General features: G+C 43.5%; 1 protein-coding gene across 1 annotated transcript in view; it reads right to left on the reverse strand.

Moving 5' to 3' along the window:
- LOC124289688 (echinoderm microtubule-associated protein-like 6) overlaps positions 1-13,235 on the reverse strand; it is a 45,776-nt gene that overhangs the window by 16,867 nt on the left and 15,674 nt on the right. Inside the window, 12 exon segments of the mRNA XM_046726313.1 lie at positions 1,600-1,642; positions 1,644-1,732; positions 1,828-1,920; positions 2,193-2,394; positions 7,785-8,024; positions 8,142-8,344; positions 8,863-9,057; positions 9,552-9,657; positions 9,984-10,170; positions 10,777-10,993; positions 11,835-12,002; positions 12,523-12,735. Of these exon segments, the coding sequence (XP_046582269.1) occupies positions 1,600-1,642; positions 1,644-1,732; positions 1,828-1,920; positions 2,193-2,394; positions 7,785-8,024; positions 8,142-8,344; positions 8,863-9,057; positions 9,552-9,657; positions 9,984-10,170; positions 10,777-10,993; positions 11,835-12,002; positions 12,523-12,735 (1,956 nt within the window).

The following is a 13,235-nucleotide window of genomic DNA, read 5'->3' on the forward strand; positions in this document are numbered from 1 at the left end:
GAGGGTGAACTGCTACGAGGAAGTCGAAGGTTATCAGCAATCCAAACCAGTAACTGAGGTGTGTCGACCGCATCAATACTGACATCTGAAGTCGAAGTGCCATCTGACTGACATCTGAAGTAGGAGAAGGCATAACCGATTGAGGAGCTTCATCCACGGAATGAAGTGGAACGGTCGGAGGACCAGCTGGCTGAACAGATGAGGATGGTGCTGGGGCTTGCTGACGTAAAGCTGAGGCCACAGCTTGAACGATGGCATCAAAATCAAGAGGTTGAGATGCAGAACCCTCAGACGACGGATCCCAAGAAACCGGTAAAATAGGCCTGGCCGAGGCGATAAATGTAGTCCCCGAGGTAGGAGGCAAAGTAGAACCAGAGGTTGGCGTAGGTGGATGACCTGGCAAAGACGGCAATGTTGAACCAAGAGAAAGCAGCACACTGGAAGAATGTGCTACACTGGAAGTAAGCGTTGCACTGGGAACAAGTGATGCACCGGGAACAACGTATGCACACTGCAAGTAAGCGCCGAACCGGAAGCAAGCGACGCTCTGACAGGAAGCGCTGAACTGGGACCAAGCAGCATATTGGAAACAAGCGGCGCTCAGACAGTAATCGCTGAACCGGGACCAAGCGGTGCATTGGAAGCAAGCAGCGCTCCGACAGTAAATGCCGAACCGGGATCAAGTGGCACATTGGAAGTAAGCGGTGCTCCGACAGTAAGCGCTGAACCGGGAGCAAGCGGTGTATTGGAAGCAAGCAATGCTCCGACAGTAAGCGCCGAACCGTGAGCAAGCAGCGCATAGGAAGCAAGCAGCCCTCTGCCAGTATGCACCGAACCAGTCGCAACATCCCAAACAATCCACACACAACGCATGTGGGTCCGCAGCAGAAAAGTTACTATTACACCTGTCACAATGTTTGCGTTTATTGGAAGCACTGCGACGAGATCTACCCATGTTGAACACACAGTCAAAATCTCACTAAGAATCAGCACACGTCCACATGATGTAGCAACAAGAAAGAGAATGACAAGAAAGAGAATGAACGTCACATGATCATCTGAGCGATCTGCACGCTTATTGAGATGATTGACAGGTACTGCTATCGGAATGGGGGCAGAGGTCAGGTGGTCAGAGGCCAGGAAGTTTAGATTCAACTTAGTCTACAGCACGTTTCCACACATGGTCGTAGAAGAAGAGAGGTGCATACTGTGAGATAGGATAAGTTTAAAAATTTGAAACTTTCAATGTTTACCTTCTTTGTCACAACAGATATGATATGGTGTGCATGTGACACACGGAATCAACGATAATCACTGTTAATTCAGTTAGTTTTATCCCAACAAACTTCCAGGTTGACATGCATCACAACAACATATGCTAAATTCAGGAGATACGTTTTTCAATTACAGAAATCAGGTGCTAAAGTTTCCCAACATGATAGAAAACTGCATGATGTTGAAAAAGGTAATATACCTGTATTTTCCAAACATATTTTGATACACAGTCATTAGATTTTCAAATCATGGCATACCACAATACCAGTAATAGAGAGCACTTCTAATCAATGTATGCTCAATGAAGTTTTCAGCTACACCTACCGCTGTTATCCCAATCAATATGGGTGATGTAGCTTGATGCCCCCCTTGCAGGTGCCCACTCGCTTAGTGCTCAACACATTGTAGATGTCCACAAAGTTGTCGTGGGAGGCAACCGCAAGGTACTTTCCTGCACCTGAAGTAACATTGTAACAGATACAGTCATACTTAGTAGATACATCCACAAGTTTGAAAGATATGATATCTGAATCTATATCAACAGTTATTTACCTGGAGAGAATCTGATGTCCGATATTTCCTCCTTCCTGTGATGATGTGAGATGATGTCATCCATACTTTCTGCATTCACAACTACGAAACTCCCTGAAAAACAAACAATGTGTTTACAAATAACTATAACTGCCCGTAAATGATTCGGATCAGGTAACAAGATCATTCTCAAACATATCTGCCATGGTAACTACATGTGCAACATGAATCCTTGCTTGAAAAATTAAAAGGCTTAAAGCCTCATAAAAAGCCTAATTATGTGTAACTTATCCTGTAATATTCCTGGACACCAACTAATCATCAAGAAAGATCAATGCCATAAAACAATACTAAACATCCACAGACACAAGCACCCCTACACATACCATCTCTGTGTCCAATGGCTAGAGCCTTGCCATCAGGTGAGAATGTGACAGATCTAGCTGGCTGCTTGAACTCCTTGTAGTTGATCATCTTGTTTTCTGGACCAAGCTCCCACAGCCTCAAGGTCTTGTCATCACTGACTGTAGCATAGACTTCCTGGGATGGGTGCACGGCAAGGCCCCAAACCTCACCCTCCATGTGCCCCTATCAACAAGCATAGATCACAATCACTGACTGCTTACACTGATCAGTTGGAAGTACTTTCTGCTAGAAGCCCTATGGGCAGCAAACTATCTTTAAGTGCATGTAAGTTGTTGCACTGGCAATAAAGGCAAAACAAATATTTTGTTCAAAATTGGAAATTTTAACTATAAATTGTATATTTATATACTTATCCTATCTCACGACTTGCACCTCTCTCTCTTCATTCGACCATGAGTGGAAATGAATTAAACTTTGCTCCAGGCCTTCCTTGTCCCTGTCCCGTGCTGTGCATGCCTTCCTGCCTTAGCCATGCTCACTAGGCCGTGACAGCACGTGGCATGCGCAGTCCTCACCCACGTGATCACCTTCCATACTCATTCTCGATCTTGGAGCCATAAAAGGACAAAACCGGAACGGTGGTAATCTAAGTAGTGGGGAGGTAGGGTGGGACTTTATCGCGTGAGATAGGATAAGTATATAAATATACAATTTATAGTTAAAATTTCCAAATTTTTAAACTTATCCTATCTCACGACTTGCACTTATCCCACGGTAGGAAGGTGGGTCATAGATTACCTGAAGTTCAAGCACTAACAGCTAAGCGTTATGCCAAAACAACCGTAGGAAGCAACTACAAGGCAGGCCAATAACTACCAAAGTTACTACGTGTGAGGGTTAGTGCAAACCCATTGACTTACTAAGCACAAGTGCTCCGAGGGACCGGGATTCCCGAGCAATGTGGTGTTCAGTCACTACCTTCACAAAGTGAAAGGACGCAGCTTAGCGAGTGTAATCAGTCGCATCGCCACGATTTCCAAGGTACCCCCGTAATAAAAGTCTAACGACTAGTATCGGGCCAGCCCCTGCTTCGCAAACAACCCCCACAGACACCGTCCCAAGGAGGGTGAAAGGGTAATTGAATCGGAAAAACTCATTTTAACGTTCAGTACCACAACATCATCTTATGACTTCCACTACTTACCACAGTAAGATCACATAGATGTGTATAGGTACATAGGAGCATGAACGCTACGAAGTGTAACACTTCGGGAATGACTCACTTCACTGACGTAATTACTCCGTGGAGCAGAGGACAGTAAGTGAGGTGGCGACCCTCCAGCGTCTCAAAAGCGAGACATGCGATGGTTAGTTCGAACCCACTGACTTACTAAGCACAAGTGCTCAAGGGACCGGGATTCCCGAGCAATGTGGTGTTCAGTCACTACCTTCACGAAAGTGAAAGGACGCAGCTTAGCGAGTGTAATCAGTCGCATTACCACGATTTCCAAGGTCTGACGACCAGTATCGGGCCAAACCCTGCTTCGAAACAACCCCCACAGACACCGTCCCGTGGAGGGTGAAAGGGTAATTGAATCGGAAATCTCACAAGTCCCTGGAAGAATCGAAGACACAAATCAGAAATAAAATTCAGAATTTTATTCAGATTGTACACAAAGCAGAAATGATCGCAACTGGTGATCACCTGCGCTGAAGCTGATGGTTGTCCCGAGTGCCGAACAGGTCTACATCTGGTCGTGATAACAGGTAGATCTTTGATTGGAAGATCAGAGGCAGTTGTTTCCACTCCGTGAGTGACAGGGCATCGGCAATGGCATTCCTCATCCTGGGAATGTGTTGGGCTCTGGCCACTGTGTGGAGTGAATCGATCAGATGATAAATTCGAAACATCAACTGAAGCAGAGCTGCTGATTCTGTCGACCCCTGATGGTTTATGTACAAAATTACCATCGAAATGTCTGATTGAGTATATGAGTGAACCGTAGTTCAACTGCCCAATGCCGAACAGCGAGAATGACAGGGCTGAATTCCAATTCGTTGTGATGAAGGGCCCTTTCTCCTGATGACCACTGCTAGGCCACTTAATGGAGAAAGTGAGCGTCCCAGCTTGAAAGATGTGTCAACGAACAGGTGTTGAGTGGGTATGAAGGGCACCATAGAGACTCCAACACAAACATTCCACTTATCCACGAAAGACTGAATGTAGTTGTGCAGGAAGACGAATCAACTCCCTGGGGTTGTCGTCCCCGATGTATGGGCACAGAAACATCTGAAGAGGGCGAAGCTGCAGCTGGCCCCTGTAAGTCAGCTTGTGCCGACGTCAACCACCCTAGTAACTTCTGCTACTGGAGAAAAGTTCTGGGTTGGACCAGCACTAGTGGTGCGTTGCACTGAATCTTGTCCCACCTCTCCTGGGGCACAAACATCATGACCTGTCGTGTTGAATATTGTCCCAATAAAAAGAAATCATCGGGTCGGTGTTACCTCCGATTTCTCCAAATTCAGCAGCCATCCTAATTGCGTGAGCAACTCGATGATGAACTGCCTGTGGAGAGGAAGGACTGGATCCTGCTGGGCTTGAACACAGTCGTCGATATAGTTCTCCAATGTCACACCTCGACAATGCAGGTAGCTTGTTATCGGATTGGGTATCTGAGTAAAAAGCCACGGGGCCGCACATATGCCCATACAGCAGGACACTCCATTGGTATCAATGACGCCCCTTGAAGGTAAATCGAAGATACTTCCAATAGTCTGGATGTATCCGGATGTGAAGGTAGGCGTCTCGCAGGTCGAGGGACTTGAGAGGTCTAACCACTCTTGCCTCTGACAAAAACATATCTCCTGATATAAGAACGTTCAATAAGTCGAGCAACTACGTCAGTTCTGACGGAGCGCTCAATGTAGTATGTTCGGCGCATGGAAATTGTCAGTCAATCTACAGGAACGTTCACATTGTAAACGAATTGAAGAAACTCGTACGATCGGTGACCCCAGGAACGTTTCGGTTGGCCGAACAAAATGATGGTTCGCCAGGTGGAGTGATAAAGGTAGTAGATAGCTGCCTGGTGACAGTCCTTGCATAACTGCAGTGACCTCTGAACTAAGTGCTTGAGCTAGTCAAACCGTTCACGGGTGTTTTTGTCTGTCACCCTCGATAAGCAGTCTCTCTCGACTGGCTGTCAAAATCCCGACACAATCACTCTTACCGGGAATGGCAGCGTTCATTGTTACTAGCATTTAAAGGCTGGACTTGGTATCCGATTCGTGAATTGTTTCGGTGGGATGAAACCGTACGAAGAGGAGAACGGTTATGTTCCAACCACGCCGATCCACGATTCAATGATGAATGCTTGGATTTAGAAGTTTCCGAGGACTTTGAACGGTCCGAAGAAACGGATCTACGAGATGAAGTAGATCGCAGGTCTTGTGTAGAGGAAATATCAGTCATTACCACCCTCGCATGCCCATGAGAACTTGAGCTAGGTGAGGAAAGCGTCCCAAATGCCTTTTAACATTCTCAGACAAATAGGAATCAGAAGAAGCGTCTATAAAATCTTCTTTAGGATACACGGGAGATTTAGAACGGCGAGCAGGTAGGGTGGGGCGATGTGAATATTGTTTTTAGCGATAGATGGACCAGATCCCGCATAAGCATTCCTGGCCCTATCTGCCAAACGTCTGGCACAAGCACGTTTGTAAGCTTTAAAATCCTCATTAGACAGTCCTGAACACTTAGGACAACGTTTGTCCCAATCACAACAACCTACATAATCAACACACGATGTGTGTGGGTCCCAAGCTGAAGAAACTTTATTATGCTGAGCGCACAAGAACAGGCTTAACCATGTTGAGCAAATATCAGATGAAAAAATTTCACGTCCACTCTGTTGAGCAACAAGAAAGAGAATGAGTATGGAAGGTGATCACGTGGGTGAGGACTGCGCATGCCACGTGCTGTCACGGCCAAGTGAGCATGGCTAAGGCAGGAAGGCATGCACAGCACGGGGACAGGGACAAGGAAGGCCTGGAGCAAAGTTTAATACGTTTCCACTCATGGTCGAATGAAGAGAGAGAGGTGCAAGTCGTGAGATAGGATAAGTTTAAAAATGTGTGATTGTATTTATTTTCAAAGGGATTTATCATTGGGTTATCTGCAATAATCTAAAATTAAGCTATGAAAGCCTTTTCCTTTTTGTCATGTTTATAGTTCTCAAAAAGGTCAATAGGTTAGCGTACGATTTCATTATTTTTCACTATCTGCACCGTGCAAACAAATAATATCACTGTCACTGTCAGAACAGGATTCCCTAATAGCAGACTGAGAAGGATACTCCTGACCAAAGTCACTATCTCTAGTACTGCTCCCAATACCGCATGTCTAGAGGATTATTTTTACAGATGGTTGCTTTTCATCAATAATGTCTTCTCTCGCTTGATTGCAGTAGGCAAAATCAATTTGTTCACCATTACAAGTGACATATTACACAGTGACCACTGACCTTCCATGAAATGTCTAAAGATAGTGTACACAATGTGAGGTTTAGTATTGATTTATCATCCTCGATAATCTCCAGGACATACGTTACGATCACTCTCCACTATACCTTGGATGCATCCACGGCTTGGCCCGATGATTATTTGATTACCTCCCTTGGCTGTCTTTTTATCTAATGAGGTGTCTACACTGGGAAGTTGAGCGAACCAATCACAACTCAATTTTGCTCCATAAATTATCTAACCGTTTAAACTTGGCAACACAATTGATGCACAGGTACTCTGAAAGAGGAAGGAGTTCTTTCATATATTTTTTTAAAGATTCAGATCTGTCAATTTGTCTGTATTATTTCCCCCAAAATTTGAGTGGCACTGCGAACAAACCCCGCGACTGCGACCGCTATCTCTGTTGACACTGGCAAGCTCGGATGTAACGGCGGCTTCGCTGATTGGCTACTGTGAGGATACGGAGCCGTGGATGCATCCAGGGTATAGTGGAGAGTGATCGTAACGTATACCCTGGAGATTATCGAGGATGTTGATTTATGGGCACAAAAAAGACTGGTTTAACTTCCAGTAACCAATTCTCTTCATACACATGATAGGAAAACTGACTGACTGACTGAGTTTAGTTTTACGCCGCTTTTAGCAATATTCCAGCAACATCACGGCAGGGGACACCAGAAATGGGCTTAACACATTGTGCCCATGTGGGGAATCGAACCCGGGTCTTGGCGTGACGAGCCAACGCTTTAACCACTAGGCTACCCCACCGCCCTGATAGGAAAACACTTATTTATACCAATTTATACCAATGAAACTGATGGAATGTACTTGTGGTGGAAAATGTTTAATGCACTGTGTGCAGCCTGACAATAAAAGCTACCTACACTAGCAATATTGTACCCGCACTGGTGCAGCCTGGATATCAATCAATATAGAAATCAATCCCTGTAGCTATTACTATAAATTAGGAATTGTAATTGGAAACGTAATAATTCCAATTTGGGATTTTTGATGGATATTTCCTTTGGATTGAACATATTACTATATGTTTAGTTCTCCAGCTAAACAGTAACCACTGATCTACTTACTTGAGTAAGAATGGTCAAGGGTCCAGACTTGTCCACTTCTAGGATTTCTCCATTCTTTGTCCCCACCAGGATCTTTCCGTGTCCGAGGACAATAGCTCTTACAGCTGGGGACTCTGTGATGAACATCCCACGTGACCCTGGAGCTACAGATGCTCTTTTGATGGCATACGTCTTCAGGCATCGCTCAAACTGATCATCCCACAAGCCAATCACACCATCTTTGCCACCAGTAACAAATCCCTAGAAGGATAAACAGTTGGCTTCTTCACTTCTCTTAAACATCTATATCATATTGAAAATAAACAAAGGGTCAATTTTCCACTTGGTAACAGTAACATCTGTCTGAATAGTACCTACCTTATCCAGCGAATGCATGGCAAACACTGGACCCTCATGAGCCTTGACTGTCTTCTGGAGTGTGATGCCATTCCATATGAAAACATTGCCATCGCTGCCACCAGAGAAACACACATCTGCTGTCTTGCCGTATGCCACACACAGCATGTCACACAGCTTGGCTACTTTCCCCACAGTGCCTCGGTTGGAGGTGAACCCACCACCTGTCATTGAAACTGCTGTTTAACACCACACTCACCAATACTCCAGCGATATAAAGGAAGATTGTAAATAACTGAGTTGGGGTGAGACAAACTAGTGATTGACAGATCATGAGTATAAGGGGTCATGGTACAGGTACACAGAGGGTGAGCCCACTTGAGGTACAAGATTGCCACACAGATTTCAGATTGTATCAAGTGAGTTTCTATTAAGACTAGGCTTTCCCCATTTTCCCTTATATGTAAAATATTTATTGTGCATGCGGCCTGATTGGACAAACATGATGTTGGGGTTTTAAATTGCCTTGATGACAAAATTACAGGTTGCAGGGTACTAATTCTAGTCTGGAATACCACAAGTTTTATATTTTTACAAATAATATACATAGTATGGGTCCATACATATCAATGTATATCGTTGAATGACACCATAACATCCAATTATTAGTTACGGGTTAAAAAGAACAAGATACAAGAATTAAAGGTGAAACAAAGGCACAAACACTTCTATTTGACTTTACCTGTTTGAGACCAGAACTTGATATGCTTCACTCCAACAGTGACAAGTTTGCTGTTCTCAAAGGGATTCCACTTGACCACAAAGATCTTGTCCTTGTGACCCCGTGTGGTTGCAAGTTTCTCTCCCTTCTTCCAGTCCCAGACCACAACACAGTGGTTGTCATCGAGACCCACTGACACAAGCTTCTTGCCATCACCTGAAGAGCAAAACCCTCATCAGGTATATGGACTTGAAAAGAGGCCTCAAAGATAATTATTTAAAGAAACCAAAGCTAAAGAAGTGATATGAGCAAGGGAAACCACATAGCACCTCTTTTCATATCTAAAAGCAGTGGGGTAGCCTAGTGGTTAAGTGTTCGCTTGCCACACCGAAGACCCGGGTTTGATTCTCCACATGGGCACAATGTGTGAAGCCCATTTCTGGTGTCCCCCAATGTCATATTGCTGGAATATTGCTAAAAGGAGCATAAATCTAAACTCACTCACTCACTCTTTTCATCACTGGTTAGGTCAGGCAATTCATATTCCTAAACAGCCATGCATTTTTGTGCCTTATTGACACTTGAATCAACTTCAATAGTGCAAAATATGAGGAGAGAGTTTCAAACTCATTCCACATGACACAAGACTGGTATGGCTTGGGGAGACACTACTAAACACTACTCACAAATTCATGTTATTTATGCCTTACCTGAGAAGTCGACAGCACAGACTCCCCTCTGGTGGTGTCCCTTCAGGATGGACCCTGTCTTTAATGTCTCAGCATCCCACACATGGATTGATGGTTCTCGACCAACCTACACATGATACAGAGGAGCAGGTTCATGAGCAGAGGTTAAATAAAAAAAAAACATGGCACATTATAATTAAAAAGCACAAATAATTACTGAAGCAAACACAGAACGGCCTTTCAGAATAAGTAAATGGTTACTAAGTAGTAGGCAAAAGCATTAATTTCCAAACTGATGAATAATGAGACTCAGTATGATAATTGTGGATCTGAATTTTCTGCATACCTTGTGTAACTTATACCTTGACATGACTAGTGCTGCTGAATGCAGGTTCAAACCAACAAAGTCAAATTTTTGTGTGAACATGTTTGATAGAATGAATACACTCTCACCTGTCCTGTCGCTACCAGGTCCTTAATGGGGTGTATGCAGAGACAGAGGATGTCATCCGTGTGCTGAGTGTAGAACCTCTGGGAGTGCTTCTCCTTGTTGTACACAATACCAACAGAGGCCACATGGTACACAATCTCACCATTCTGTGTGTAGAACAGGTTGTTGCGGCAATCATAGCCTCGATACCTAAGAGACATTATCATATGATCAAGTAGAGTGAGTTGGATTTAACCACTCCTGATACAGGATTCCAGTTACATCATGGCTGTTAGCTTATTGTGAGAGGACAGCCAAAAGTGACGCAGGTTGCAGACATTTACACCTTTGGTGGAATTCTCAAGCACTGATATGGGGCTGGAAACATGATCAGAGCAAACCTTGAATCAAACCCACTATCATAGGTTTCTGGCACTTGCATGGGACACAACTCTGCACATCAAATCACAGCACCATAGATGACTGAATCCCTTGTATTATTTAATAAAGAATGCACGAGTTTGTGACTAATGCCCTTGAACAATATTTCAGAGCTTGTCAGCTTAATGGGTAAGGAATACAGAAGCGAGATTTCTTAGCCATTACAATTTTATGATACCCATAAGCATGGGCAAAATGTGTTGATTCCAGCAGTCAAGGATCATTATAATAAGGTGAACGTTGTTACATCAGAATACGGAAGTATCATCTCACAATAGATTGAAAGAAGTGAGAGACTATAGTAATACACAGTTTTTATCAATATCCAATACAACTATAAAGAGGCTACCCCAAAGAACATGTTGAAGAACATACCCATGAACATACTCCAGCTTGAGGCTGTCTGTGGGTCCACTGCTCCTCTTCTCACCAGGTTTCATGTCTGATCTCATCAACTTCTTGAAGTTCTTGGTGTCCTCTTTGTAAAGGTTTCGGTCATATCGGACTTGTTTCTCACGTTCCAGGTCCGAATCAATCTCACCAATATCAGAGAGATCTGAGTCACTTGCCTCACTGTTAGAGTCAATGTAGGCTGTGGAAAAGACTTAGTGATAGTGACAAGACCAGTAAGGCACATACATGAAACCCTGTAGCTATCTTGCCAGTGTTTCTGCTGGGATTTTTTACGGCTGGACATTGTGACCGGCTAGCATTTCAAATACCGGTCATTTGTAAATTTTTAACGGTCAAGTGATCACGCTTTTCATTGTGGGCGAGACCTTGCAACCAATCAGAAATGTAGAGGGTATAACAATGCATCAATGCTGCTATTTTAGCCTGGGTTTTTCCAAAACTGCTACTTTGTATTTGACAACACCTCAATGTCATTGTGAAAACATAATATTTTTGAGGAGAAATAAAACTGACAGGGGTAATTTAAATTGATTTTAAAATTTGCCGGACACAATCACCGACAGCCTTTGAAAGTTCAGTGTATACTGGATAACGGAAACACTGATCCTGCCCCAATTGTAATCACCTGGACTGATTAGGACTGGTGATAACTTGGGATATAAGTCGGGACATGTATATATTGGTTTAAAGATTTTGTTTACGCTCTTCTGACAACTTCATTCAAACATGCATGAGGTGCTTGTCGGTTTTAATCAAACCCTCTACACCAAGGTATATTTATGAAATATATTGGAACTTTTTGAACTTCAATACATGCTGTCTTGGTCTACCCTAAAATGCTGAAACCTGGAAGACTCTTAGAGGTTGTGTGAGTGTCCAATTAACTGAATGACAAAAGCATCTTAAAACTACACAGAACAAAGTCATACCAAATATTTAGAGGTTGACTTCTCTGATAGTCTGTATTATATCAGAGAGACTCTAGACAACTATTTATTCCATGTATAGTCATTTGTTACCATTGACCTGTTCCGGCAAGTCATCATCAGTAGCACCCTCTGGTAGATACCGCCACTGGAACACAGCATGGTCAGCACCCCCTGTTGATATCACATGATGACGATCCGCAGAGAAGCGGACATTAGTCACATGTGAAGAGTGTCCAACATACCTCCTGAACTTGGCACCTGAAAATCAAATATCAGTAACAAGTTTTGCATTGGCATTGAATACAGGCAATTCTTAACTGACATATTTTTTACACCAGCTTACTTCCTCACAATCACTACATTTTCTCCCCTTTTGTCTCAGTTTACTCTGTTGATTCTGTGTCAGTGGAATGTTAATTGTTCAATTTATCCAATCGCTGACTTGTCTGGCAAAGAAAGCATTATTTACATGCCTTGTCATATACAAGGATGAGAATGGGTATGAGTGAAAAGAATTCCGCTGATCCGCGGAAAAATTCTCATCCCTGCATATAGGTGCGTCTCGTAAAACAACATTAACTCTTTTTGCCATCTGCATACAAGTATAAATGCAAATAAACTTGCATGGCCCAAGAATATGTGGATAATAATGTCTGCATTGACATATTTTATCAAATTAGTGATAGGGCAATGTTTGAGTTCTTTGTACTGAAAACAGTTCAATACTTACCTCCTTTACCAGTGGCATGATACACAGAGCTAACTTGCAATCACTCACCTTTCTTCAAACATGGGAATCTGAACAGCTTTACAAGCCCGAAGTCGTCCCCAGTGACAGCAACCTCTCCACCAAAATTTGAGTCTAGAGCATTGACATCATTTGTGTCAGTGTATTTCTCCCAGATGCCATTGACTTCGGAGCCGAGGACACCAGTGAACGTGCCCCAGTGGATGCTGTCCACCTCCTCTTTGTTAGTTGCCTGTTTACCCACTGTAATACAGGTTTAAGAAATGATGAAAATAACATAGGATTTAAACTCCATTCGTGACATAATGCAATTGGAAATTTTAACTACAAATTGTATGTCTGTATACTTATCCTATCTCACACGATTTACGCTTTTCTCTCTTGCTTCGACGGTGAGTGGAACGAATGTGAACATTCCCCTGTATGTCTATCTTGTCCATATGCCCGTGTTCCCCAGGCTGCTCTCCTTATAGGACAGGTCCTTAGTCCCTCGCTAAGTGTGCAGCACGCTCCCCTACCTACCCATGTGACTACCTCAGAGTGATCATTCTCTTCTTGGAGCCAATGACAGTTATGGCTTACAAAGCACAATCGCTCCCAAGGAGTGGGTGCTCCCGAGCGATGTGGTGTTTGGCCGCAACCCTTGCATAAGCAAGGGGACGCAACTAGGCAAGTAATCTTGCTTTGCCACGATTTATCAGAGTAGCCCCGTAATTAAAGTCTTATGACAAGTGATCAGGCCC

This window comes from Haliotis rubra, unplaced genomic scaffold (assembly GCF_003918875.1).
Source record: "Haliotis rubra isolate DU_JTF1 unplaced genomic scaffold, ASM391887v1 Scf447, whole genome shotgun sequence".
NCBI classification, from domain to species: Eukaryota; Metazoa; Mollusca; class Gastropoda; order Lepetellida; family Haliotidae; genus Haliotis; species Haliotis rubra.